The 27,237-nt window shown below is 40.7% G+C and overlaps 1 protein-coding gene across 2 annotated transcripts; it reads right to left on the reverse strand.

Moving 5' to 3' along the window:
- Positions 1-7,621: 7,621 nt before the first annotated feature.
- ZBTB21 (zinc finger and BTB domain containing 21) lies at positions 7,622-26,925 on the reverse strand. 2 transcript variants are annotated; one of them, XM_080376701.1, is made up of 2 exons: positions 26,820-26,925; positions 7,622-15,937 (listed from the first exon to the last, which is right to left on the reverse strand). In XM_080376701.1, exon 2 carries the CDS (start codon positions 15,922-15,924, stop codon positions 12,754-12,756), a length of 3,171 nt encoding a protein of 1,056 aa, XP_080232827.1. In that variant the 5' UTR covers positions 15,925-15,937; positions 26,820-26,925; the 3' UTR covers positions 7,622-12,753. The 2 variants fall into 2 exon arrangements, with proteins under 2 accessions (XP_080232827.1, XP_080232828.1); XM_080376702.1 differs by lacking the exon at positions 26,820-26,925 and adding an exon at positions 16,751-19,125.
- Positions 26,926-27,237: the final 312 nt, after the last annotated feature.

Consider the following 27,237-nt stretch of genomic DNA (forward strand, 5'->3'; position numbering starts at 1 on the left):
TGTGAGTCTAATTAGTGAACGTGAAATGACAAAAAAAGTAAAAAATTATACTGAGATATTAAGAACTGTTTTCTTTTACAGAACTTTATCAGCTATCTTTTTACTATAAATATTTTACATTTTTACTTTTAAAGTATAGCAAAAATATGTGGCAGTGAATAATTAACTATTTTCCTTTTTTGTGCACCTGTGAACTTGGAATAGCCCTTTGAACATTCAGGATCTTACCTATCCAAGCATAGCTCTGGGGATGAGATTAGTAAAGTAATTTTTCATAATTCTGTGTACTTTTGAAACTGGGAACGGTGATTCTGACTTGCTCCTAGGCTCTGGTATGTGCTGTATTTCTATTAAGCTACTTCTGTATTTCCCAAACCCCAGATTTTCTTTTAATTAGCAAGTATATATCTCTGTTAGTGATGGTTGCAAAGCAAGTTTAAAAAATGTAAAGTGATTGGTACAGAGTTGATTTTACAAAGGGTATGGAACAAGGGAGTTATAAATGCATCATTCATTGTGGTTACCTCACATATCCTGTTTTGGTCCTCTCAGGCATGAATTTTGTTAACCATTTTGCTCTGTGCTGGAAAGGCAAGAGGAAAATTGCAGGCCTGTATCTTACCCTGACCTGGTCTGTGCTAGAATGTTTTGCTGGTAGAGCTACCCTAGGCACATGAACAACGAAGAAATATCTCACCCATTAAATAGTGCTGTTTCATCATACATCTGTTCAGCAATGCTCTTTTCCACCCTGCAGACAGAATGTGGCAGAATTTTAGGACCTTGACTACTACTTGTTTGAACTTTCCAGGTTTGTTGCAGGTGGGTGGAATGATGGCTTGGACTTGGCACAGGCAAATGTGTATGCCAGAGTGGGACACAGCAGGGTGTGTGCACTCAGATCCAGCACCCAGAAAGTGCTAGATCCAAGACTACTCCAAGTCCCATGTTATAGATACAAGCAAAGAGAGCAGAATGAGATCACAGTTATTTAATCAATTTCATTTGTAAAGCCATAAGCAGAAAAAAAAAAAAAAGCACTGTAGGTTCAATCACTGCAATTAAATGATCAGTTATACAATTACAATGCACAGAGATAAAATCAATCCAAACCTTTCCCACTAATTCTCTGCCTCTGAGCTCCAGTTTTACACATGTGAAGAGAAGGTTCATAAGAGGCCGTGCATGCAGTCTAACACGAAGTCTGAAACAAGTGCTTCGTCAGGACAGCATAATAGTGTAAGAGATTCTTAGTTTGGGAAAACTGCACTTTGGCCAGCTGAGTTTTTTCCAGTGTCCTAGGACTCTGTGATGCTGCCTTTACCTGTGAGGTGACTAAACCCACATCTTCATCATGAGATTTTGCTAGGTTAACAGTCAGAGTGAGGTGATACCACTGCACTCTCTTCGTTGACAGCTCAGCTGGCAGAAGTAGACCTGAAATGTGACCCCTCGGCATGTAACTTTTCATGGAAAAGGGGACCATTTCCCCTTTCACATGTGGTATTTCAGCCTCTCTCCCACTTTTTTACCTGCTGTGCCACAGGCAGGTAACAGGCATGTCTTTCTACTTGCTGAATGTGGCAAGTTGGCTCAGGAGCTGTGGGGCAAAGAAAGGCACAATGCTAAAGCCAGAACATGAGCTCCTCCATTTGCTCCTGCCCTTACATGTACTCTCCAGTCTGTCTTCTGTAGCCCCTTTCTAGGTGATATTCAGCATGTGACCCATTTTGTCTCATGTGACCTGACATACCAGAATAGTTGTCCTCTGCTTTGTGACAGCTGTCTGACAAAGAGTGATGGGTGTGCAGAGAGCTGGAACAAGGGTCAGGTGGGATGCCCAGAGAAGTCTTATTAGAAGATGGTCAGCAGTCTGGCACCAAGGAGGTGCCAGTAAGCAAGCTTTCATAACTAGGAGCTAGCGTGGGGGCAAGGAGACTCAGCTGGCTCTTGATCTGGAATAACTCCACCCAACTTGTGTCTTCCAGAGAACATCCTCTTCTTAATGAAGGAATCTTGTTCCATAGAAAAAAAGCTCCAAGATGATGATATCATTTGATCTTCACTTTGACTAATTGCTCTTATTTTTGGTTCTTTTGCAAAAACAGGAGATATCTGATCCATCCAAACACCAGTCTCTGTTGAAGAAAAAGTAGTATGTCCTCCATGACCTCGTAGTAGAAAAACTTCAATTCATTTTGGTCATTTAGTTCTTTGCCCAAATGCCTACATCTCTTTAAGTGCTTAAGAAGGCATTCTGCCAGGACCTGAGTTTTCCATTAGATCAGAAAATTGCTCTTATATCTTTGTTATTATATGTGTTATTAATATACAGGCCTGGCCTAAAAAAAACCTTGAAGAAACAACCGTACCCCATAAATATAATTGTTGACAAATTGGCTAAGTTTCAAAACAAATGGGTCACAATGCTTTATTTTGACCAATCATAATTTCAAATTATATATTCAAATATAAAGCAAAACTGCAAAGGTATGTTTCAATTCTGTTAGGGCAAGCATGGACCCAAGTTGATACGCCTTGGATACTTGTACTTTCCTTTGAAGCCATTCACGTACCAGAAATACAGCCTGTCAAAGTGTCATGGGTTAACCTGGAATCCAGGACACAAAGGAAAAAAAAAACCAAACATGAGAAAGCAGACAGATAATGGCACCATAATGTTTGTGTTCATCACAGCACACCAGTATTCCACCCATTAATTTTAGAAGTCTGCTATAGTTTTGTCATATTATAACTATTTTGCTTTTCTCTGTAGGATCACACTTTCCACTTTTTCTAATATCCAGTAAATAATCTACTCCTAAGTGGTCGTGATTCTGCGAAAGGAACAAAGGCTAACAACAGACATTTTGTCTGGAATTGCTGATCACGTCTTTTACCACTTCTGTCTGGCACTGCAGAAGGGAAAATATTTTTGAGAGTATTTTTTTTCTATGGTGATGACTCTTCGAAAATATTTTTACTAGACTTCAGTAAAATACCGTAAGTTTTTAGAAACTAAAACAGGACAGACAAGCTTTTATTATTTTTTTTTTCCCTTGATTTTCACCCGCGGGAGCCAGTTACGTTCTCCCCACCAGAGAGCGCAAGCACCACCGGAGGGGAGGTCGCCGGGATGCAGACTCGTGAGCGGGCTGTGCGCGGCTCCCTCGGGGACGGCACTCCAGGCACTCCAGGCGGGATGGGGGATTCCAGCGACACCACAGCAACTTTCTTGCCCATGGGTTAATTCAGACTGAGTTAACATTGTGTCCAAATGGCTAAGGCTTCCCATTCCCATGACAGAGCTGAAGAATCTCCTGCCAAGGCACTACTGGAGAGATTCCCGCCTCTCTTTCTAAATCTTGGTCTCCAGCCCAGGAGATGCTGACTTCCCAGAGATGGGTGCCTCTCCCATGCAGTACAAATACTTGTATGCCCTTCAGACACATGCCTGAGGACAGTAAGACCAACTGGCTTTGGGAATGTCTGGCATCAGAAAAAAGGAAGGACTCTGTAACTAGCAACGGAGATCTTCCAATTTTAGACTGAGAGCAATGTTGTAGGAAATCAATAGGAAGAGTGTGAAATGAAAGAAAAGCTTTTGAAAAATCTCAGAACCCACACCTTCCTCTAGAACAGTGAAAAGGCTCCAGCTCAGCTAGACAGCTAAGAAAATCCAAAGGCATATACCAATTTTGTGTTGCACGTCACCCCAGAGCACACCCCCGCAGGTACCGCACTAAGGCTAAACCACCTTGAGTCTGGAGCACATGGGTATGGGCTCATGGACAAGATGGTTATGCAAATCCTGCCAGTTACCTGATGGAGAATGCAATGTGTTATGGCACCTGCAAAGGGTAAAAAGCTTTTAACTCTTCAGTCATGAGTTCATGTTATTATGAAATCATGGAATGGTTTGGGTTGGAAGGGATATTAAAGATCAAGTAATTCCAACCCCCCTGCCATAGGCAGGGACAGCTTTCACTGGACCAGGTTGCTCAAGGCCATATCCAGCCTGGCCTTGAACAATTCCAGGGATGGGACATCGACAACTTCTCTGGGCAACCTGTGTCTCGCCACCCTCACAGTAAAGCATTTCTTCCTAATATCTAATCTAAATCTACTCTCTTTTAGTTTAAAGCCATTGTCCCTTCTTCAAGTGTGTTGGCTACATGTTATCATAACAGGTGTTAAGCTACAAATAATGCTCTTGCATTTCCTTAGACAACTGTCTGCACTGTAGAAACCACTGCGATAGGCTGGCCTCTCCTTGGCAGTCCCAACAGGGTACCAACGATTCAAGAGTCTGGAGATGCACCTCATCTCTCCACTCCTAGCTGTCAGTTAGGCAGAAACCATGCTGCTAAGTGAAGGAATACCAGAGAACAACTTTTAGACAGAAGTGTGTTGCAACATGCCTTTGACTTAACAGGGAATTTTCCTGAAACTCAGCAATTGCCATGTAACTGAGCTATATTTAATCACACTCACATGCATTTTTATATACGTACATTCCACACCATACATATACATGTATATATAGAGAGAGGGGTTCACCTTCGGAGTGATGCTTTCAAGTGTGGCTCTTCAGGTGGATGTGATGGTGCAGCCTTTTGTTTCTGGTTCCTCCTAGGGCCTGTATACAGTGTTAGAGGTATGTAATAGGTTATAGAATCACCTCCGTAAAATGAAGGTTCTAGGTGCTTCTCCCCCTCTTCAGCCTTACAGTAATACTTGCGAAAAAACTACCCGATTTCAAGTCTCATTTTTATTATCTGTGATTCTCCTGCAGACTGACTCAGTGAGAGTCTGTTTTTTTGACAGTTTTTTCCCCTCATGATTTTAAAAAATGTATTTACATGCCTTTATCTGCCTCAGTCAAATTTCTCCTGAAATGAGTAATCTGAATGCAAGCTAATAAAATTAAGTTTCCATCTTGTGGCATTTGGCTGCTCAGCTGATTGATGAGTGAAGAAGAGGCAGCAGCAAATAATCACAGCCTTGCTAATCACAGCCCTGGGCTGCCCTGCAGAGAGCAAATCTTTCTCTTTTCCCCTATGGGTGAGAACAGCTGTGTCTGTTCTGCCATTAAACTGGATGCCACCCAATGTGCCCTGCAGAGCAAGAGATGTGCATGAAGCCAAGGACTAGCCAGCTGTGGAAGGAGTAAGTAGGATGGTGGTCAGTAGAGCCGTGTATACTGTTCTGTAGGTTTTCCTCTGGTTTTAGATCCCCCTCTTTTTAGCAACCATAGGTGCAGGTGGCGAGGTGGAGAAACGGTGAACATATCTCCACAGGGATAGCTGCCACACGTGGTGAAGCCCTCAGGATGTGCAGTTTTCAAAGCCCCTTTCAAGAGGACCCAAACGTCCCCCAGTGCAAGACTGTAGGGGAAATACTATTAGACAACCTTTTGGGAAGTATTTCTTCCCTTTAACTCTTTCATAGACTTTATAGCATAACGGATCCTGGTTTTGTCAGCCAAAAAGGGTTAAAGGCGTGAAAACCCAGGAAAGCCTAGCTGTTCATTAGGGAAGAAAGGAAAAAGCAGGAACCCAAGAGCCATATTCATCACAAATGACACTTTAAAACAGAGGCCGATTTTTTTCTAGTTTTTGGCAGGGCCACAACATGCTCTCTTCTATATCTTAAGTTCTTCTGCTGTTGTCATCCTACTTTCTCCCACCTCTTCTTCTGGCTCATTGCCCTTCAGACACCTGCCTGTGGAGCCTGCAAACTTCAGCATGGTCTCTTCCTTCCAGAAGCATCCCTGGATGCTAGTAACCCCAGCAGGTCTTACTGCTTCATCACTGTCTCATTTTTAACACCAGTGGACTTCATTGGAGAGATGCATCTTGCCAGATGAAAGCCTGTGCCCTCAAGTATCAGCTTAAGCTAATGAATACAACCAGGGCTCCGTGACATCAAAGCGGTGTACCCATGCTAGATCCTGGACTGACAAGACATTAAGAAATTATTAAGGCTTGTATCAAAACTGCAGAGGCAATTTAAAGCAATTTCTTTGTTAGCAGAAACTGGCTTTGCTTTCAATGTACTCTTTCAACACATGTAAAAAATGAAGAGGAAATAGAAGTTGTGTATGTTGCTCCATTGCAGCCAACACCTTGAAAATTTTTATTGCTAGAGTATTTCAGGACTGGAAACACAAATGTTATCCATGTAGGTCTAATAGAAAAAAATATCCTGTTAGTGTTTTTATTTCTATATTAAAAAAAGAGTGATAACTGGTAACATCCTATGAACAGAAAAGTAAGTAAACGTTACTGGATTTGTTTGCAGAGCAACTGTGTTAGAAGTGGACAGCTGGAATTAGAACAAAAAATAGCCATGAAAACAGGTGCAATGCTCATGGTATTATCATAACTTTTTATAATTTTGGTTTGCTTCTTGACTTTTATGTCAAATATAGATTGTATGGTCTCTAGAACAGACATTTTCTGTGAAGCCTTTAAGCAGATGTTAATCTGCTCTGAAACAGTGAGAGAACTGTATATAGATCTTAAAGAGACACAGAAAGGGCTGGAGGAGTTCCTTACACTGAAAGGAGAAAGAGGGAGCCAAACCTTCGGTGATTTATGACTCTGTGAACAAGTCAGACAGCAGCTCTCCACTCTCTCTGTGCCTTTTCCAAGCTCACCTAACTTCTGACGTCCAGGGCTCCATGGAAGGACAGGCCAGGAGCCCTTTGCCTCTGTTTTCAAAGAGATTTAAAGAGCATCAAAGGCCAAAATCCTCTTGAGCTTGGAGTGCCCTTTCAACCCTATTGCCCCACTTACTCTGACAAGACAGTACACATGCACACAGTGACAAACTCTGGGGAAAAAAGCACAGATAACTGTTCAGACCATGCTCTTGCTGCAAATCTTATCCTTCCCACTAAGATTCTTTGCTACCTGGTCAGTGATTTTTATGAAACTTCCTGGAGATTAACTCTTGAGACTTTGTCTCCTCTATTAAACGTGAGTCAACAGGTTCAACCAAACTGCACAAATTTAAAATGGCAAAGGACAGCACATGTGGAGTCCCAGAAGTTGAGAAAACCAGCCTAAGAGTTTTCAAAGCTAGGTCTCAACTATTTTGAAGAGAGGAGTCTAGTAGACCCTGTTCCCAAAAGATACAGGGATCATTTTCTGCATTCCACACACTACGTTCCCAGTCAGGGGTTTCTGAAGAGGTAAATACATGCAGCAAAACTGCTTTCGATGAGAGCACTGCAAAACACCATAAACATTCCTGACCATGTATCTTCAAACATCTGGTTCAATCCAGTTTTAGATGAAAGAGATATTCAGTTGACGTAACCTTGCTTCCACAAAGTCCCATTTTAATCACTGACTGCATAGGAATCAGAATTTGGGCTGTGCTTAAGTTTTCAAGAGATTGCCTTGAGCAGCTGATTATCTTGTATTTTCCAGTAAAAGGTTCAGTACTAAAACAAACAAAAAGCCATTATTTTAGCAATGTAAAAACTATAATTTACCTCCAATAAAGAGATCAAAAGATGCTCTTTTATAAATAAAATTCCTATCCCACAGACACAATGGTATGTACAATAACATCACACTTTGCCAAAAGATTCCAGTATAAGACACAGTAATTCAAAAGAAACAAAGTGTAAGTTTATTGGACGCCAACATTTCTTAGTCAAGATCTAAGTAAAGAAACCACACAGTAGAAAAAGTTGTACAAAGCAGCAATGGATTTACATTACATTAAAGAAAAAAGTTACCCTAAGCTATTAAGTCTCAGTCCTAAAAAAAAATGTAAAAACCCATCCTGGTGTATTGAACAGATATAGAATGATTATAAGGTATACAGGATTATAAAGCCAGCTTCTTTTGTCTTACTTCTATAATCCTTTAAAATGACAAGTGATTTTTGTAACTAACTGGAAAATTCTATAGCAAATATATTGGATAATTCCAATTTCTAGAAACTGTAGGAAACTATTCCCCTGTACCCAAGCACTAAAAGTGATCCCATTTTCCTGCTTTTTAAAAAGGGACACTGTCAAGATTAAGCCTTAAAATGTGTACTTTATATGCATTTTGCATGTTACATTGCAAAAGATAGTTTGCTCTGGTTTTATGTATATATTTTAATTAAAGATGCTGCTGCAGTAGTGGGAAGTTTGTGTCTTTAAAAAGTAATGTATGTTGCTGAGAAATTGGAAAAGGAAAAATGGATCGAGTCCTTTCTTCTGGAATAGTGAGAGAGAAAGCAACATGAAAAATAAGCTCAACCCACAGAATTCAGATACATTTTTCAGACACCATTGCAACAATTGAAGATGTCTTTTAACAGGCATTTTCATGCCCAAGCAGCTCAAGTGTTATGACTCAATGTTTTAAAATTCTTTGATTTTATTAATATCAAGTATTCTTAATACAGGTAAGTACATTTACTGTATACAACCTTTCTCTTGATAGTGTCCCTTTATGTACAACACTTATAGTACAGTTTTTCACAAGTCATTTTAAATAAACAAGAATCAATGACATTAAAAAATACTATCAGGCTGTGTTCAACAACAACAACAAAAAAGATTTTAACACTGATTATTCATTAACAGCAACATTAAAAAAAGCCAAAACCAACAAACAAAACCCTAAGCTTGGTTTGATTTTTATCTAAATCTTCTGGTAGGAAAATGTAAACAATTTTATTGAACAGTATAGGCACATGCCAGATTACAGGCTCATGCCAGATATTTGCACCCTCTCTGTTAGTGCCAAGAAGTTAGGCATAGTCTGTCCTTATTCCATGTGAGAAACTTCCAGTTTTATCACTGGAAGCTTGGAACAAAAACAGCGTACATGTAGATTTAGACCAAACCTGCATGCCCTACTTGGAGGAAAACAAACATCAGACAAATAAATCTACTGGGTATCACTAGAAGGCCTGCCTAAATAGGAAATGCAGGAACAAGTCTCTTACAGCTGTGTTTTGGTTCACAGATAAGGCCACATTTCCATTCTGAAATACACAAGACAAACTCTAGTGTCACCCACTGCTTCAGCAGGTTATCTGCTCAATCGACTGTCACAGGGTGTTTCACTCCCCTTTGCCAACCCCCCCCCAAAACTAGAGACAGTATTATTACTGGTTCATGTCCTTTGTTTTTTGTAAAACTACAGTACTACACCTTAACTGTATATGCAGTTTTTATGTAGAGGAAAACTAATTTTAACATTTGGTTCTAGGACTTAAAAAAAAAAATAAATCTGTATGTATTTTGCTGCCATTGCTCACTTTCAAGGTTGATTATGGTCCCAATTTAGCAAAGAAATTAAGCACAAAAAAAAAATTAAGACTGATCTTAATGGAACTTAGCCATACACTTAAGACGCTTTGCCAACACAGTGCCTGAAAGGCAAAGAAGTCCCCAAACAAAATACATTTCATGGCTCAACCCTGCTTCTTTTAAATGCAATAGAAGTTTCCACTGTACCTCCATTGAAGCAGGATAGTTCTCTGAGATTTATCTGACAGTTTATAAAAATAGCAAAAAAAGAGAAAGAATTAAAGATTCTAATCTATATATTAAAACATCTGCACATTCCTGTCACAAATTTTAAGGAAAAAAGCAAAACACTTTTTATATTTAATAAGAACTCTATCTTTGTGTCACTTGAGTCACAGCTACAAAATTAAACAAAATATGATGAAGACAGGCTTTCGTATCAATACATTTGCCTTTTATTTTGGCTGTGGCCAAACTAGACACTCTTCAAAAGACCTTTATTTATAAACAAGCAACTAACATTTTTTCCATAATTTAACTTCTTAAACATATATTAAAGTTTTATAAGTGGAAGCATATTTATTCCGTATCCTCCAAAATAAACACTTCTATCAAGGGCTTTTTAAGATACTGTATAAAAGCTAATAGAAAACCAGAACTGTTATATAAACATCTCATATTTAAACTTCAGAGATCCTGAATTCCTTTACTAAACAATAGGAACTGAGTTTTAAAAAAAACACAGACACACTCAAATTTAAAAACAAAACTTTAAAAGAAAAAAAAAACCCCGAAACATAATAATTAAAGAAAATCTTAGAAGGAGGCTATTTAGACCAAAAATATTTTATGGATTTTTTATAATACATAGTATACTAGGAAAAAAGTCAATGTTTCTTCAAAAATGTTGCACAAGCTTTTGATGTAAAGTATGTGGAATTTATCATCATATTTCCATATCAGAATCCCAGTTGGAAGTTAGATGACTATGACAAAGCTGAACTAGTTGCCATCGCCCTTTAGAAAGCGCACTGATTTTTAAAAGGCTACATATAAACTTTCAGACTGCTGTGTAGAGGAATAATTGGTGAAAACTCAGGAACCATTTTCAAAAATATGTTCGTATTTTATATGCACAGATTTCTTAAATACATTTAAAGGATACTTATCAAAGCTTTGTTTTTCTGATTTTGTTAAACCAGGTTAAGGGCAATAACCACTTTAATTTGAAACTGTTTCTGGTAAGAAAGAAATTTAGTCTTATTAGGTGGAGTAAAAAAGTTGATAACTAGAAACGTCACTATTAAACAAGTATTTTGTTTTAACTGCAATATCACCAAAAGAGTTTAACTGATATTCTAACAAATTAGCATAATCGTATTCAGCTACAATTTGCCTGAAAGAGGACAAAAAAGAACAACACGTACTATAAGAAGTGTTTAGTAACAATTCTGGATTTTAATAAAAAATGAAACATAAGTGTCTTGAAACTAACACTGCAATTTTTTGGTAGCTGAAAAAACATCAGGGGGCTATCCTGAGCCAATTCTTTCAAACTTAACTTCAGAAAAAATAATTTAAAACAAAAATCTGTTGGAAAAAATGGTGGCACACTCGGCCTTTCGCTGAGAAAAATCTATTCCTGCTGTGCCTAAGGGTGCCCACCCTGATTCTCATATGATACACTTATGCTTAATTTTGCTAAATCTTGGTGTCAGCTTGCAATTCTTCTTACTTTTGAGTCTGGGATGCTGAAAAAAAATTCATGGTTACATACAGAATCAAAGCCTCACTCCTGCTTCCCCTAAACTGGTAACCAAACTCCTGTTGCTTTCAGCAAACAAACACAGACTGAGTTCTGACTATGTAGTGTGGAATGCAATCCCTCTCTCCCAGCCCACACAGGCTAAAAGTACTCAGGATCATAAATACTGTTTGCATCGTTTATGTTCACTTTAATCTGTCACCACTCCATTAAGTTTAAATTCTAGCAGAAGAATTTTTCACTGTTAGTTTACCACCTATTTCTGGGTAAATATTTCTTTTACTTACAGAATAATTTGGGACCCTTACTACAGCTTCTGGTAAGTATCTGTGATCCTACTGACACTAAACGCTCCAGCTGTGATTTGAGGTAAAATAATGGAACCACACAGACTATCTGCAGCCCATCTTTACCATGTTTTTCAACAAATTAGAAAATTGCAACACAGTATCACATATGATAGAAAGCGGCAGAAAGAAATATTCTATGCATTGTATTCATAAAATGCAGTGATTGTAGTGTGATGTTTTTTCCTCTGCTTTGAGCTGGATATGTATGCTTAATACAAATTTCAAATACATACTTCTTCATTTATACAGCTGTCTATATAAATATTTACATTTTTAGGTTTTGTTAAAACATATCTTTGTACTCACGGCCAAGCTTATTACTGTGTGTTGGCACACAACTCATCTTCTGTCCCTTAATGAACTCTTTTTTTATTTAATAGTTATACATTCCTTTGTAGTTAGAATTACAAACAGTTGTACAAACAGTGGAAACAGAATTACGAAAATTGTCTGATATCCATTCAATCTCAGTTCATACTATAAACGGTACCATTTGCATTATGATGGCTGTTAATACAATGACTTTAGCTACCTAAGTATCTATAGTAAATTAGTCTTTGGGACATTATATAAAGCAAAGTACACTCCCCCCCCACACACCTCCCCCACACACAATTTCCCTTAGAAACTTATAATTAAATGGCTGGCTGAAAGCAGGCTTGCTGCTACTTTTTTATATAAAATCTTAGTAATAATATTGCTGACTTTAGATTCTATTTTAATTTGCACAAGTTCCATATAACAACAAAACAATTTATGCTCCCTTAAAATATCAAACATTCGTATCCAATAACATCAGGATTACTCAAACTTGAGGTTTATTTGTTATTGCTAAAGGTTTCTAAGACCTAAGTCAATACAGCAAGACACTCCATCCACTTCCTCCCTAACTGCAAGTGCATGGCAACTATTTATATGGAGCTTGCGTGTTGGTTTCTTTTAAAAAAAATTAATGACGTTGGTTACAGTATTTCACTACTATAAACTCACAGTTAGAATCCAAATTGTTGTTGCTCTTTCATTTAATATATAACTTTATATATAATACACACGCACACACCAACATCACAGGATGAAGATCCATGCATACAATCCAGATGTGATCATATTTCAGTGTTAAATGAAATAAAAATTATTCTGTTACTATTAGATCCCAGGCCACAGTATTTTAAATTACTCTGCTTTCTGCCTACTATTGAAGTTAATTTACCTTAATCTTCAAATTCAAGCAGCACCACAAATTCCAAATTTGTCGTCATCATCATTATCGTTGCTTTGATCCTCTTAAATTTATACATAGTTTATATAGCATCATCTGAGATCCTGAACACAGCCTCCACTGAACCAGCTTTTTAAGGTACTTATTAAAGCTAATTGTGTGTTTGTTCATGGCTCCAAAGACTAAAAGCTGTCTTGAAAGTTCTATGACAGAGTTTACACATGTATTGTCTTTTGAACGTGATTGCTGAGAGTGGTGGAGCATGATAGAAGAGTGTATCTGACTCCTGCGGTACAAATAATTTTTCAGTAGTAGTGGAGCTTTCAGACAAGCCTGTTGGACTATCAGGCTCCAAAGGCTGGATTTTGGGGAGGGGTGGGGGTGGGGGTAAGGGTGGTGGTGATGGGGAATTCGCTGGTGGACATATCTCAGGCTCCTTATTTGTGGACTCCTCTGCAGCCTGTGACATATGAGACTGGAAGTGACTCCACAGCCGGAAATTGGTTCGGAAGGCCTTGTTACACACATGACAAATAAATGGCTTCACAGAGCATAAGAGCTCTTGGTGACGCTCCAGCTGTTTGCGTACAGTGAAAATCTTCCCACACTTTTCACAGGGCCACAAACCAGCATCTTTGTTGGAGACTACTTCCTTAGGTTCTCTGCTTGTCTCAGTGACCTCATCCTCTATATCATCTGCTGGTTCTTCTTTGATTTGAATTTTAAACTGCTTGGAAACACTTAAGTCTTCAGGTAGGCATGAGGAATCTTCAGAATCAAAATTTATTTGTTCTGACGAATCGCTGAATACACCATCTTCCTTTGCAGCAACAAAATTGTTCATTTTATTGGATTCTGATTGAGGAGGCAATCTTGATGAACTCGTTATTTCTCCATTGTGATCCAGGATAGGTAAAGAAAAGTTCTCTGATGGAGCCATTGTGTTTTGATTGTGAACTTCAACTTGATGACGCCAAATGCTAAAGGATGATTTAAAGGTACGCATGCACTCAAGACAGGTAAGCTTCTTGTATTCACACTTGCTTTCATGCTCATGCTTCAGCTCTGGAGAAGAAAATCTAAGGCTGCAGTAAGGACAGACAGTAGCATTTCTACAGAGTCGTTCATGATTTCCCTGTTCAATAAGTGAAGAGAGCTTAGCATTGCAGAGACGGCATTGATAAACCTCTTTGTTTTCTACTGGACTTTCAATATGAATATGATCTTTCTGCTTAGGAGCCTTATTTCCTCCAATTGGTTTCTCCCCTGGGTGCATTTTTATGTGCTGTTTAAATTGCGAAAGGAAACGGTAAGCTTTCCCACAGTAGCTACAAATATAGGCTCCTTTGGTTCTCGATCTTAAATTCCTTTTGATGACTTGTTGTGCTTGTGAAGCAGACTGTCCCTGAAAACCTTGTTTGCCACGTCTTAGTTTAACAATCAGAGCTTTCTTGATTTCTCTCTCTCTTACTATATCGATCAGTTTTCTTTGGAATTTTTCATCCAAAACAGCATGGGAACTGGAAGCTGGTGAGGGATTCTTCACAATTCCATGTTGTGTCTGACAGTGCGTCCACACTTTGAAATTTGTGTGAAATCTCTTGTGGCATATGTCACAAGCATAGGGCTTCTCTGGATTATGATACATATTAACATGACGATGAAGACCTGCTGTTGATCTGAAAATTTTAAGGCAGTGCTTGCATTTAAATTTTTTATTTGGTCTTGCTTCTTCCATCTCACTGTATTCATCTTTACTGACATCAGAATCAGGAAAATCAGCATCAAGGTGCGTAGGGCTTGAGCCTTCCTCAAAGTTATCTTCTGACCCAGGAGAACCCTGCTCATCTGCCTTCAGTTTCTTAAATGGTAGTCTTCTATCAGCTTGAAATCTTTTTGCTGGAAGTCTACTTGGTTCCTTATGATTATCCTCAGTTTTAAAAGGAAAGTCTTTATTTGTTGATGCTGAAGCATCGCCCACTGTAACTCTTATTATTTCGGCAGGATCTGAAAGTGGACTGCTAGGTTCAGTTTTTATTTGTACCTCTGTGAAAGGGGAAGCAACCTCCCTATCAGTTGACTGAGAGGCACTGAAAGACCTAAGGCGATGTGGGTGTATTACCTGTGGTTTTTCATCTAAGAGTAACTTCTCTGATGACTCTTTCAAGGATGACTTTTGAGATACAACATTAAATGTCTTCTGGGAATCGTTAGTTCCCGGTGAGGAGGATGATGATACCTGTGAAGGTTTTAGGTCAACAGAAGGTGAGTAAATAGGAACTTGGCTGTCCATGGACAGTGACCTTCGAAGGAGACTTTTTACAAGTGGCCCGCTTCTGTCAATACTTTGGTTTTCTGGACCAGATCCACTGGATGGGATTACTAGCCCTAACTTTGAGTAGTATAGCAAATTCCTGTCTTCACCTTGACCATTTCCTTTTCCTGCCTCTCGCAACAAAAACGTTGATTCTGATGTGCCATGCAGAGACAAGACTGGTGGACGCAGTCTTTTTAATGACATCTCTGCAGCCTTTCCTCTTAAAAGCTGACCACTGCTTCCTGGTTCATCGCTCGCAATTTCTTTCTCTGCTAAAGGCATCTGAGGCAGTACTGTGTTCCTTTTCACTAAACCACCTCTGCTCTGATCCTCCACAGTTCCAGAAGTTTCGTGAAGCTTGGTATAGCTCACAGGGCTTTCTTTCAGCCATCTCCTTTCAGTCAGTGGTAAGTTGTGAAGGGTTTCAGGTGGTTTTGTTACTTGTGGTCTACTGCTAGTTTTGACAGCAACAGAGGGTGAAGGTTTAGAAGTATGGCTTAAATCATGTGTTTGATTTATACTTTTTGCTTGTGCTTCAGTTCTGTTCTGACAGACAATGACACTTCTCTTCTGAGAACTACTTTCGTCTTCATCTTGATACACTATTTTCTTAATGGGGCAAGCTGGAAAAGGAGCTTGAGGACTCTTAGAAACAATGTTTGTAAGAAAGGATATTCCAAGACTGTAGCCCAGTTCTTGCACAGCTGCAAGACTGCCTTTCTCAATGAACAAGGATGAAGAATAAATGTAGTTTAACACGTTATCAAAAGCATCTGGCTCACAGAAGTCAAGTTGAAACACTGACTGACACTCATTCTCCTTATTTGTGAACAGAGTCTGGAAGTATTCACTGCTGGCGGCCAGAACGTTTTTATGAGCTCGAAATTTCTGATCTCCTACTATAAGAACAACATCACACAGCTGTCCCTTTAGACGCTCCTCATTCAGTGTGCTTAGAAGCGAAATGGCATGTGCTGGATTTATGTAATGCAAGAGCCCCTCCATGATTCTGATGTTTCTGAAAGAGAACAACAACAAAAAGAAGTTGTAGGTTGCCTTGTTAGAGATAAACACACCTAATCCCTCTGTACTCGATACACTGGCTAAACTGCCATCAATAGCGCTGAAGAAAATATCTTGTTTGGAGGAAAGGTATGGAAATGAACACTGTTACCTGCAATAGATGCACAGGCACAAAAAGAGCCCACTTCCAAATACACTGTTAATCGCTGACCTTACACCAAGAATATTACAGTATTACACCTAACTAACTTGGGGGTGGGGGTGCTGTGTTCCCTTCCTGCAGTGTACCTATCCACACGAAGGAACAGTTCAGTCATTTCACTCTTGATCATCTTTTTCTCAACTTTAGCTTTGTGAATATCTACCTTGACAACTGCACTGATAAACTCTGGAATCAGGTATCTAAAGTTTAGTTCTGTCAAGTCACTTTTCTGAGGCTAAGCAACCCTGACAGTCTCCTGCTGACTAAACAAATTAACAGGGTTTTGTTTTCATTTTTAATAGGATGATGGAAAGGGCATTAATACCGGGAAGGGAAAAGGAAGCAGGATTATTGTCTGTAATCTAGATTAATTCATCATGTTTGATTATGCTTAGGAAGTGTTGTTAATATACACTTCTAGCTATCAAATATGTGTCACAACTGCACTGACAGGATCTAGTTTCTTGGAGATGTCACAATTATAATTGAAGTATCCCTGCATTGCTTTGTTCTAGCTTAAAAGCAATCACAGAACTGAACCTCCATGTTACTTATTAGCATAAAAGCACTTTATGCCCATAAACCATATACTTGAGGAACAGTTACCCTCAGATGCATCCAAGAGTACAATAAGCACAAATTAAACTGTAGAAATCTCTCCGTGTTCCATATGCTTCAAAACACAGCTCACTGCATACTACAGGATGCTTCAATAACTCAATAGACTGCTCCTGATTAGATCTTAACAAAAGAAGAGAATCAGGTTTTAACCTAGTTTAAACAAAGAGCTTCTGTGGCATGAATTGGAATGTATATATTTGTGCACATGCACACACAGAGAGAAATCAGCAATATCCAATTTTCATTTTTTTTTCATGGACACCCTTACAATTCCATGCAAGTTAACCTGTAAGAGTCTTGAGACTACCTTACTCCATGGTGGGAGTAAAACAAGTCGATGTGTCTGGTAAAAGCAATTCTCTTCTTTTTACAGCTATTTGAAAAACTACTCTTTAGTTTATAACTTACACATGAAGTATGCTACTACAACAAAAAGGTTTCACTGTTCATCATCTTACAAGCAAACCTGAAAAGTTTATCAAGATAAAAAACTATTAAGAAGCTGTAACCCCATGGTTAATAGATGAGGGTGATAAATCTTACAACTAATGGACATAAATAAGTGATCAGAGTTTAAATTGGTATTATTGAGAAATGACTTAAAGGGTGCAGCATACAGTGTTTCAGAGCACTGATCACAACACAGGACTGAGCTACCACTTCTACATCTGAAACTACTGAATGAGTTAATAGTGTCTTGGCAACAGCAAAAGCAGAATTCTGTTTCCTCACCAGGTCTTTACTGACTGTTTCAGTGTCTTGCAGTGTCATTTCATAAACACTAATTTATCCTTAATTCACCTCAGATAATTATAATGCACAATCCCCCCACACCTCCATCTAAAAATAGCAGAGCAGTCAAGCTTCTAAGAACTTGAGAAGCCAATCTGTTTTGGTTTGCTTTCTGTGTTTTGCTTAAAAGTACTGTATGGGGCTGGGTGAGCAGGGTGTGAGTGCACTACCCTTATCCTTTGTGGATGCCACTGCAATTTAAAGCGGTGGAGTCTGGCTGGCCCTAATCCAGTCTCGTGGTCTGAGCACCCATTAACACTCGGGAGCGTTATTAGAACAAGTGTTCCAGGAATTCATCTTTTCCTTTAGCTTCCTCTGAAAGAAGCTGAAATTGCAAACTCAAGTGATTCTTCTGGATGCAAGTTGCAGCATGTTAGATAGAGATAACAGATCAACAGTGTGCTTATGAAGGAAACTTGAACTAAAACAGTATTGCAGAGACACCCAACAGAAGTTGCTGCAGAACCCATACTTCAAGGACACTGTGGGAAAGGAGTATATTAGTCAAATGTTTTGAAACATTTTCAAATCTTTAATTTTAATCTGCTTTACCCAGGCCTTGTGTTTTGTGTAATACATTCTCAGAATAAACACCATGTAATTGCTGTGTGTTCCTCAGTAATGCTATTAGTAGAGACGTGTAAAATCTGTATGTCTAAAGCACCATCCAACAGTCTCCCATCCTTCTTTCTACATTCTCCTTTTTTATTCATAGAACACCCTCAAATTATTACATTAAACAAGGCAGAGATAAGCATCCCACTACAATCCTCCCTTTCATTCTCAGAGCAGTCTCTTCTGTCCAGTGAAGAAGCCAATTGTCACTTTAACAGTAACCAAGGCTGCAACATACACAAATGGCAAGGGACCGAATTAATCCTGCAAAGGCAGCTTTAATCCTGCTATTTCCTAATACAAGTGCTTGACTTTCAGCTTAATTGCCTTTAAACACAGCAGTCAGAAATAAAAAAAGCTATGATACTTCAAGAAACAAAACCAGAACCGGTTTGCAGAACCATTTCAAGACATTTACACAGATCATCTTAAAGCCTGAAATACTTGGATGTAAAACCCCCTCAAAGATCACCAGCGTAAATGTAAAATGGTATTAAAATTCCACTACATGAACACTTTTCAGTAACAAAGTCGATCCATGACATTCCTGCTCTTTTGTTCATCGTATCTACACGCTGCTGTTGACTCCTCCAGCTGTGCCAGTACAAATATTCACAGATCTCTATAACACAGCAGATCAGACAATAAATAAAAACCAAATAATATTTATTTTCAAATGCCGGTCAATTTTTATATTAAACCACAATCTCAAGAACCATTGCATTGGCATAACTGAATAGGCAGCAGATAGTGGCAGCAGAGCAGCTGTAGGAAGACAAGAACTCCTTACAACAGTTTCTCATCAAAGTCAATGCTCGGCTGACAGTGCACAGCCCTGACACAGAAGGTGTGCCTAGCTATTGAGTAGATAACAGGACCACGGCAGTCTCTTGTAATACTAGATTTGATTCCAGGCGTTGAGGACTCATACTTCCTCAGCTGAAGATTATTTTGCCATTGAGTACCTAAGCTCTTTCCTCCAGAGAATCTGTTTCTATTCCCTTCAACCGTTTCTTCCAGTCATCTTCACTACTGACTGGAAACAAAAGCTTTCCTCTTTTCTTCCGTCATGTTCAGGTGACATCAAGGAAACTGTAGGAGCATATCAGAAATTCTCTCATTGTCTGTGTTCAGGCCCCACATGCTATAGCAGCTGCTGGTCCTCAGGAGCAACAGTGATGACAACGCTCCAGAAAGGGTGAGTGCAGCAGGAACACCTGCAACCTGCCTTCAGGAGGCCAAAAAGAGATTTTAGTGTCAATCTTCAACAGCCCTCTACTGATCTCAGCAAACTAGATTTCAGAAGCCTAAGTACCATGCTTAGTACAAGCTTTATTTTACTTTATTTTTTGAACAAGGAGAGAAAAAGACACCTCTACTAGTTCAAAATTACTTTCTGCAAAAACGTAATCTTTACTTGGGGAAGCTCTTCACCAGGAAAACATGAAAAAGCTTAACCTTTAGCCCAGCAGTTTATTATCTTCAACAGCTACCTGCCTTTGAAGTGGCAGTTCCACTTTGTTTCCTCTGTCCCTTACTCTCACATCTCCTCCCAGCCCTGTGGTACCCTCCTCCTCTTCACCAGCTGTGCTGCTCATTTGACCTCCCAGTAAGTTGATTCAGCTCCCTAAAATGAAGCAGGAAACAAGCAAACAAAAGCAATCCAGCTTTTTATACCTGTTTGCTATTTTATAGGTTGTCAGCTTAATCGGCTCACTGAGAGGTCAGATGAGCATCAGAGCTGCATTCTTTGTCAGCAAATTGTTCAATCGGCTTTGCCCATCTGAAACTTCACCTCCAGAAACAACGGTCACCAATGCTAAAACTTTACAGATAGAATGAGGCAGATCTTTGTGTGAACAGTTTCAGTGTAACTGCTTACATTTGCAGACACACAAGCAACTAAAGTAACATGTTGCCTGCTGACTCCCCTTGTAATGACACAGCTGTCAGCTAAAGCCATGTTAAAAGCATGCTGGGGGTGGCAGTGGGAAAGACTTACGTTCTGCAACATTAATAAGATGCAGTGTTGCAGCAAGGAGGCGCCAGGGCTGTGAGAAACTGCAGTTAGGAGAGAATACAAGGAAGGAGGAGGAAACATACAGAGAGGTAACAGGCAACGAGGGAGACCGAACAGGGGTTTCAACAGGGAAAACATACATAAGATGTGTGGTGGGGGCAAACCCACTAAAAATCCCAAAGAAACATGGATTATAAGACTCAGCCAAGAAATACAAGTGACTTTCTGGGGTATCGCCAGGTAAATGCAAGAATGTCATGCTCAGCTGAGTGCTTTGCAGAGGATTTGATGGTTCTTGTAATTCATGCACCATTTCAGACACAAGGGGGGGAAAGGTACCATTACTCATCAAGAGTCCAGATGCAAAAGAAACCTACACTGCTTAAACTTTTACTCAAGGATCCTATGCTGGATTTTATTATTTGAGTTTGAAAACAGTTTGTCAAATGCCTCTTCTCCCACCAACTGCATTTGCAACATACTCTCCTACAATACACATATATTTACAGACATACACACCCTTACACCCCCCTAAAAGATTTGTGTTAAAGCTCCAAATCTGCAGAGCAAGAGTGTGCACTTCTGTAATCTTTTTCTAACTACATAGTTGAGTAATCTCTTGCTGCAGGTTTGGGGATTCTGTCTTCCTGCATTTAATGAAATGTGATTTCAACTGCTCTTGCTGTTTACCACTGCAGACAATACTGTGAACTTTCTCCATGAAGACAAATGTTTTTCATTTCCAATAGGTCAGCAGCAAGGACAGACTCACTGGTATGAAGACAGGCATAAAATTAGATTAATAATATATTTGCTAGTGTGTGAAATTTATGTATTAATTTCCAGCTATTTATCCTCCACACATACAGAAGTAGAACTTTAGGGAAAAGAAGAAATTCTGTAATATTTGTGCAGTTCTCTATTTTGCCCTCCGCCAGAGACAAATAATTAGCAGTTATCCTGATACAGACTAGAAATTCTCTTAGAAATTAAAGGCTGCTTTTCATATTCAGATCACACCCATAGTTTGACCAATTGACACTCAAAAATAGCTCCTCCTGACTTGCAGCAAACCACAAAATGTCAGAGTAACACCACAAAGCTCTATTTGTCCTTCTCTTTCTTGTTTACAAACAAGCAGCAGCTAAAGGTGCAATTTCATCTTGCTCTCAGTCCAGTCTAACTACAGGTCACTCCTGCAAGCAGCAGTCCACATCTCCTCCCCACTAAGGACGGCCTAACTTGCTGTCAGGTCAGTGAACTGATCCAGCTGACCATGGGATTGTACAGCTACTGGATCTGAGGGAGAGGGCAGGAATGAGCACTGGCCGTGAGCTTTTCTGATTCTTCTTGAAAGAGTTCAAGATTGAAACACAACAAACACAGTTTGACAAAATAATTGTCCTGGCCTCAGTGCCTCGACTGAAAAGTAACTCATCATCCCTATTGCTGTAAACTAAAGCAAGAGACTAAAAAAAGTTTAAAATCCATTTCCCTAAGGAGTTCGTCAGTTTTCATTCTCACATTTCGTAACATTGCCATTAAACTCTCTGATGGGACAAGACTAACACACTTGATGGCCATACAATTTAAGCACTTACAAAAACCTCACCCCCAGAAATATTTAATGTGATTTTTTGGTAAGAGACGCAGGAAAACAAGAATTTGAAGACAGGGAGACATATACCCCCTAAACGTGTACACTTGTACTCTTTCTACAGGTTGATTTTATTATTTTATTGGTAATGCTGAGATATACTTACCAAATCAAATAATATTCAGATATCTGCTCTACTGTATGAGCCACTCTTTGTTTAACTGGCCCAATTCACAATAAAATCTTGTCTACATACTGCTTTTCATTTTGCTGGTATAATTAAAATTACAAACCCTAATTGTGGGGTTTATTTCTATTAATATAATTAATAGAATAATATAATAAATAGAAAAATATTTATATTAATATAAAGGTGCTTTTTACAGGCATAGTATATTTTAGATGGGAAGAGAAGCCAATTATACCCATATAAGGTACTTTTCATAATTGTGTTTGCACTAAGGTTTCTGTAAGAAAACAAGAGATGGGGGAAAAAGTCATGCACTTCATCTGAAACATGCAGAACTAATACAGAAGCTGACTCTAAAAAGTTGCCAGGTGAGAAACTTATGATTCAGGGAGTACAGCTATCTTCCACCCGCTGAAGGGATCCAAAGAAAACACCATTCAGTCATCATTAACTATTGGCAAGATACTGGGAAGGCAATACAGGATACTGTAAAAGGGGAAAGACAAAAGCAATTTTACATGAGTTTTACATAACAGATTTACAAGGTCATAAATAGCATGTGGAAGATTTTCAGCTTAGTCAAAGTCCACCTGCATTTGGACGTAGGCAATGTCTCACATACTCTTTAAAAAAATCTTCCTCCATGAACAAGAACACTATGTATTTTTTCTTTATTCCTTAAAAGGATTTATGGGAAAGGAGCCGGTCCTATTCTCACTGAACTTCCAGGGAATTTGGCCATTGACCTCAATAGCTGAAGGACTGTACTCAAAGTTATGTCCTAGCACAAAATAAACAAATTCCCTTTGGTTGTGACATGTAGATGAAGCTGTGGCAAACAGTGATTAGAAATCACTGTAATTCTGCTCCTTTTCCTTCTGTTTCTTAATTTACTTTAAAATTATTTTTGTAGGGCATATTTACTGTACCAGGTATGCTATTCTCGAAAAATTCTCCAAAAGATACTCACAAATGTATTCAGACCAGAATGCCAAATAGTCTACCCCGGAACTTTTTAGCTGGTGGGCATCCACCCCACTGGGACTGCTGGTACACTCCTTGTTCCAGCATACTGTGATGTCAGGCTTGGTCCTGGCCTAGGCATGAGTCACACAGTGCTGGAGGGAAATCAGAGTTAAAAGGATGGGGGGGTCAGGGGCTGGCAGGGACACTCACTGTCCCCTGTGTTAGAACTGTCCCTGTGCTAGCCACAATTTATCAGAGAGATTACTGAGAATGAATTGCAACCTAAAGATTACTCATGATGTTAAGTGCTGATGTAGGATAAACCACGGGTAAAGAGATTAATGCTCTGAGACGAACAAGGGGAAAATACTTCCTTTCCTGAAGAATGCAATTTAAATATATATGAATTACTATGAAAGGCCAAGTGTCACAGTATTTTTTGAAATTTGACTAATGGATTTTTCATGCCTTTTCATCACAGATTGTACATAAAGATTTTGCAGAAAAGAGGTGTGGTGTTCCACCAAATCTCAGAAGGATAAACCCCTCAACAATCACAACCAGGTGATTTTAAAGCTTTATTTTTGATGGGCTGTAAGGCTGCTGAACTAACTGGTGGTGGTAGTAGCAGAGGCAGAAAGAGTTTAGGAAGGTAGAAGAGTTGTTCAACACTTCTCTTGTTCATAAAATATGCCTGAACTATCTTAGAACAACATAATACATAAAGTAGCCAATAAGCAAAGACAACAGACAATTGGGGTTTTTTATTTCATTGCTGAATTAAAGAAAACAGAACTGCTGCCTTAAATATTATCAGTAAGGAAAAAAACTGGAAGAAAGATTACAGTGCATAACTAGTATTAAATCTACACCATAAATATTTGGGGAAAGCAACTCCCTCTGCATAGAATATCTATTTTAAAGCAGGGCATATTGCAGTCTTTCCACTTTCAACAAATGATTTTGCTGCCTCTGAAGATTCCAGCCCCCACTTCCAAGGATCTCAGATCATTAAATGTAGCAGAGTTCATTAAGAAACAGCTCACTTGCTCAAAAGTTGACAATTTCTTTTAATGAGAGCTGGAAATAGCTGCAACTGTAGTGTGTGACTCACAGTAAGTACCTCCCAGTGCAGCACAAACCATATGGTGGCTACAGCCCAGCTTCCTCCCCCCAGCCCCTCCTTCCTCTACCCGGTAAGTCTACACTTGTTTATAGACCATAGTTATCACTATTTGGCAGTTAAAACAACTTTCAAAACCTTGAAAACCATAATGGGAAGATACTTAATTTTTTTTTTTTTGTTACGATAACTACTTCACAGCTACTGAAGTTCAAAAAGAAACTTCAATACAGTATGAAATCTCATGGCTTTCTGTAAAGTCATCCTTTTAAACCCCAATGTTGGCATGCCTGTAACTATTTTTAAGGAAAACATCGTCAGCCATTATTATGAAGATGAGCAGAGCACCAACTGTTCAATTCTCTGTGTCTCTAGCATCACACACACAAAAAACATGAGCTCACAGACCCCAGTATCTTTGTGTTATCAAGCTTCTAGTGATAAAGGAGGGTTCTCAGTCCTGAGAAACATGCTGAATTTGAGTCAGCTGAGAGCATCACCCTGCCACTTGGACCCTACACAATAGCAAAAGGAAGCACAAAAGTTCACATTTATCATGCTTTCGTACCATTAAATGTACAGCACAAAGAGGACTTCAAGAACTTATTACAAGTTATCGCCCCTTTTTATATTAAGTAAGGCTGCCAATACATACTAAAGGATAAGTTACCTTAAGTGTTAAAAAAGCACCCAACTCACAATGCCTTTAATCCTATTTTGGATCACAGGGCAATGTTGAAATTAGTGGAGGAACAAGAGCACCACTGAGAGCAAGAGATAAGATCACTCACTCTCAGTTCCGATCCCCAGGGGTTATCTTGGCTCCAGCAGGCTCAGGGGAGCTCCCAGCTGAAGAAACCCTAATAAATCCTGGTCTGGCACACATCGTTGTAAGTGAAAACTCCAGAGGTTGTAATTTGTGACATCTCCTTGCAAGTCCCTACTTAGAACCTGCGAACGACCGTTCTTTACATGTTCACAATCCAGTCAGGTTGGGTGGGTTTTCTACACATAGTGTAAACCAAATGTTCTTACAGATTACAACGAGATTACAACAGTATAGCACGTGGGTAATAAAATTTCTGAGAGGAAGGGATGTCAGATCCCCTTCCACCCAAAAGATGGCCACATAATTTGTTTTTTGCAAACCAGGTTTATAAAAACAGTTGCCAAAGTTTGCTCAAAACTTCCCCTTAAGAACATCAGCATAACCCTGGTGGAAAATTTTAGCTGAAGCCGTTAGCTCACGAGTTTGACCAAAGTCAGAACAGAACACTCTAATTGGTAGTGTTCAGGCAATACAAACAAAGCAGTACTAAATTTACCTGTAATACATATTTACCACTCCTGATTTAATATCAAAAACCTTGTTGTACAAAAAGGCACTCTGAAAAAAAAATACCTATTTTCATATTAACATATATGGATAAAAATGCTAACTACAACTTAACTACAAGATTCTTCACTGTATTTACCAAAAGTTGTGTGATTATGTAATTCATCACAATCTCTTCTTATACCTACAGCCTACTTCCCTCTTCCACTGCAAGTCCAACAACAAAACAACTGAACAGGTTTTAAAACACGTGCTGTTTAATTATTATGAAGAGCTTACTCAGTACACAATGAGATTCCACAGTATTTCCCATCTTGTAATAATGCCTTTACATTTTCTTGCCATTTGATACTTTACATGAGCCACATCCAATGCGGACATAAGAAGAGTCTGGACTTCAAAGAGCATTAAAGTAAAATTCGCTCGGACAGCCATGATTGGGTAAAATACCTTCCGCTGCTCTCTGCAAATGCCCAGCACCCGCTGGTACACACTGCAGAGAATTTTTTTACTGTTCTAGGAGATGTACTTTTTCCTACTCGTGAATAATACAGCCAAAGAGCCCTTGGACTAGTAAAGCTACACTTAATACCTGCACGTGCTTACAGGTCGCAGGAACCTTGCTGGATTGCTTTCCGCCCTGCAGTGTGCAGGCTAGCGTGGCTCCCCCCTCACGGCACACCGGGGAGGGCCTATGACACTGAGGCACAGCCCTCCCGGAACCTGTCATGGTTACGGATCAGCTCAGAGCCGCTGTCCGCCCGGGCGCGAGTCGTGAGCCGCAGCTCCCGCAGGCGGCGGGCGAAGCGTCGGTACCACCAATGCGGGGCGACGCCACGGCCCCCTGAGGCGGCGCCGCCCGCCCGCCGGGAGCAGCGCAGGTAGCGCGGCCGCTCGCGGCCTCCCGCCATCCCACGCACCGCCCCAGCGAGGCCTGGGCCTGCGCCCGCTCCCCGGCTCCCCCTCTCCGCACCGCTCCGCTCCGCCCCCCGCCGGCGAGGGCGCCGCTCCGCATGCGCCGTGCGGGCAAGCCACCGGCGGCGCGGCCCCCGCTGCGGCCGCCGCGCAGGCGCCGTTCCGCGGGATCCCGGCGCGGGGCGGGGGGCGGCACGCGCGCCCGGGGGGCGGGGCACGCGCAGAAGGCAGCCCGGGCAGGTCTATGTGGCGGGCGTGAGCCGGCTCGGCGGGTAGCGGCCAGTCCCTCGCAGCGAAGGGAGCATGCGCGGAGCCGAGGGAGGCGCGTTTCGTAACCGGCGCATGCGCAGTGCGCCGCTCGGGGACCGCAGCCCCGCTCGGTGGGGGAAAAAAAAAAAACCACCTCAGAGTTACGTCAGGAAAAGACGCCTTTGTACACGGGGAGACCCAAACGGCGCGGGCAGCCCCCGGAACGGGCGCGAGACGCGGCCGTTACTCACCCTCTCCGCCGCCAGCCGCGCCCCCCCCTGCTGCCCCCCTCGGCGCCTCCTTTCACGGTTCGCCCGCGCGCGCTGCTGCCACCGCCGTGATTCCATCCATCTTGAATTTGACGTCATCCCACACCAGGGATGAGGTCATCGAAGGGAACGCTCGTCACGTGCGCAGCGCTCCGATTGGCCGGCGGGGGAGCGGGGGGCGAGGCGCTGGCGCGGCGGGGAGGGTAGCGGCTGGAGACGGTTACGGGGGTTCCCCCACCCGCCGCCCCTCCCCCACGAGCGGCGCGGCGGCCGCCGGCCCTCACGCACGCACGCGCGTGGCCTCCCGCGGCCGGCTCTCGCGCGGCGGGGAGGGCGCCGGACGTGTGGGGGCTCCCGCCCCGCCCTGCCCTGTCCCCCCCTCCCCCCCCCCCCCCCCCCG

This window comes from Falco punctatus (assembly GCF_963210335.1).
Source record: "Falco punctatus genome assembly, chromosome: 2".
In the NCBI taxonomy this organism is placed as follows: Eukaryota; Metazoa; Chordata; class Aves; order Falconiformes; family Falconidae; genus Falco; species Falco punctatus.

Coding starts and splice junctions, on each gene's coding strand:
- ZBTB21 (XM_080376701.1), bottom strand. CDS start 15,924: ATGGAGGGGCTCTTGCATTACATAAATCCAGCACATGCCATTTCGCTT.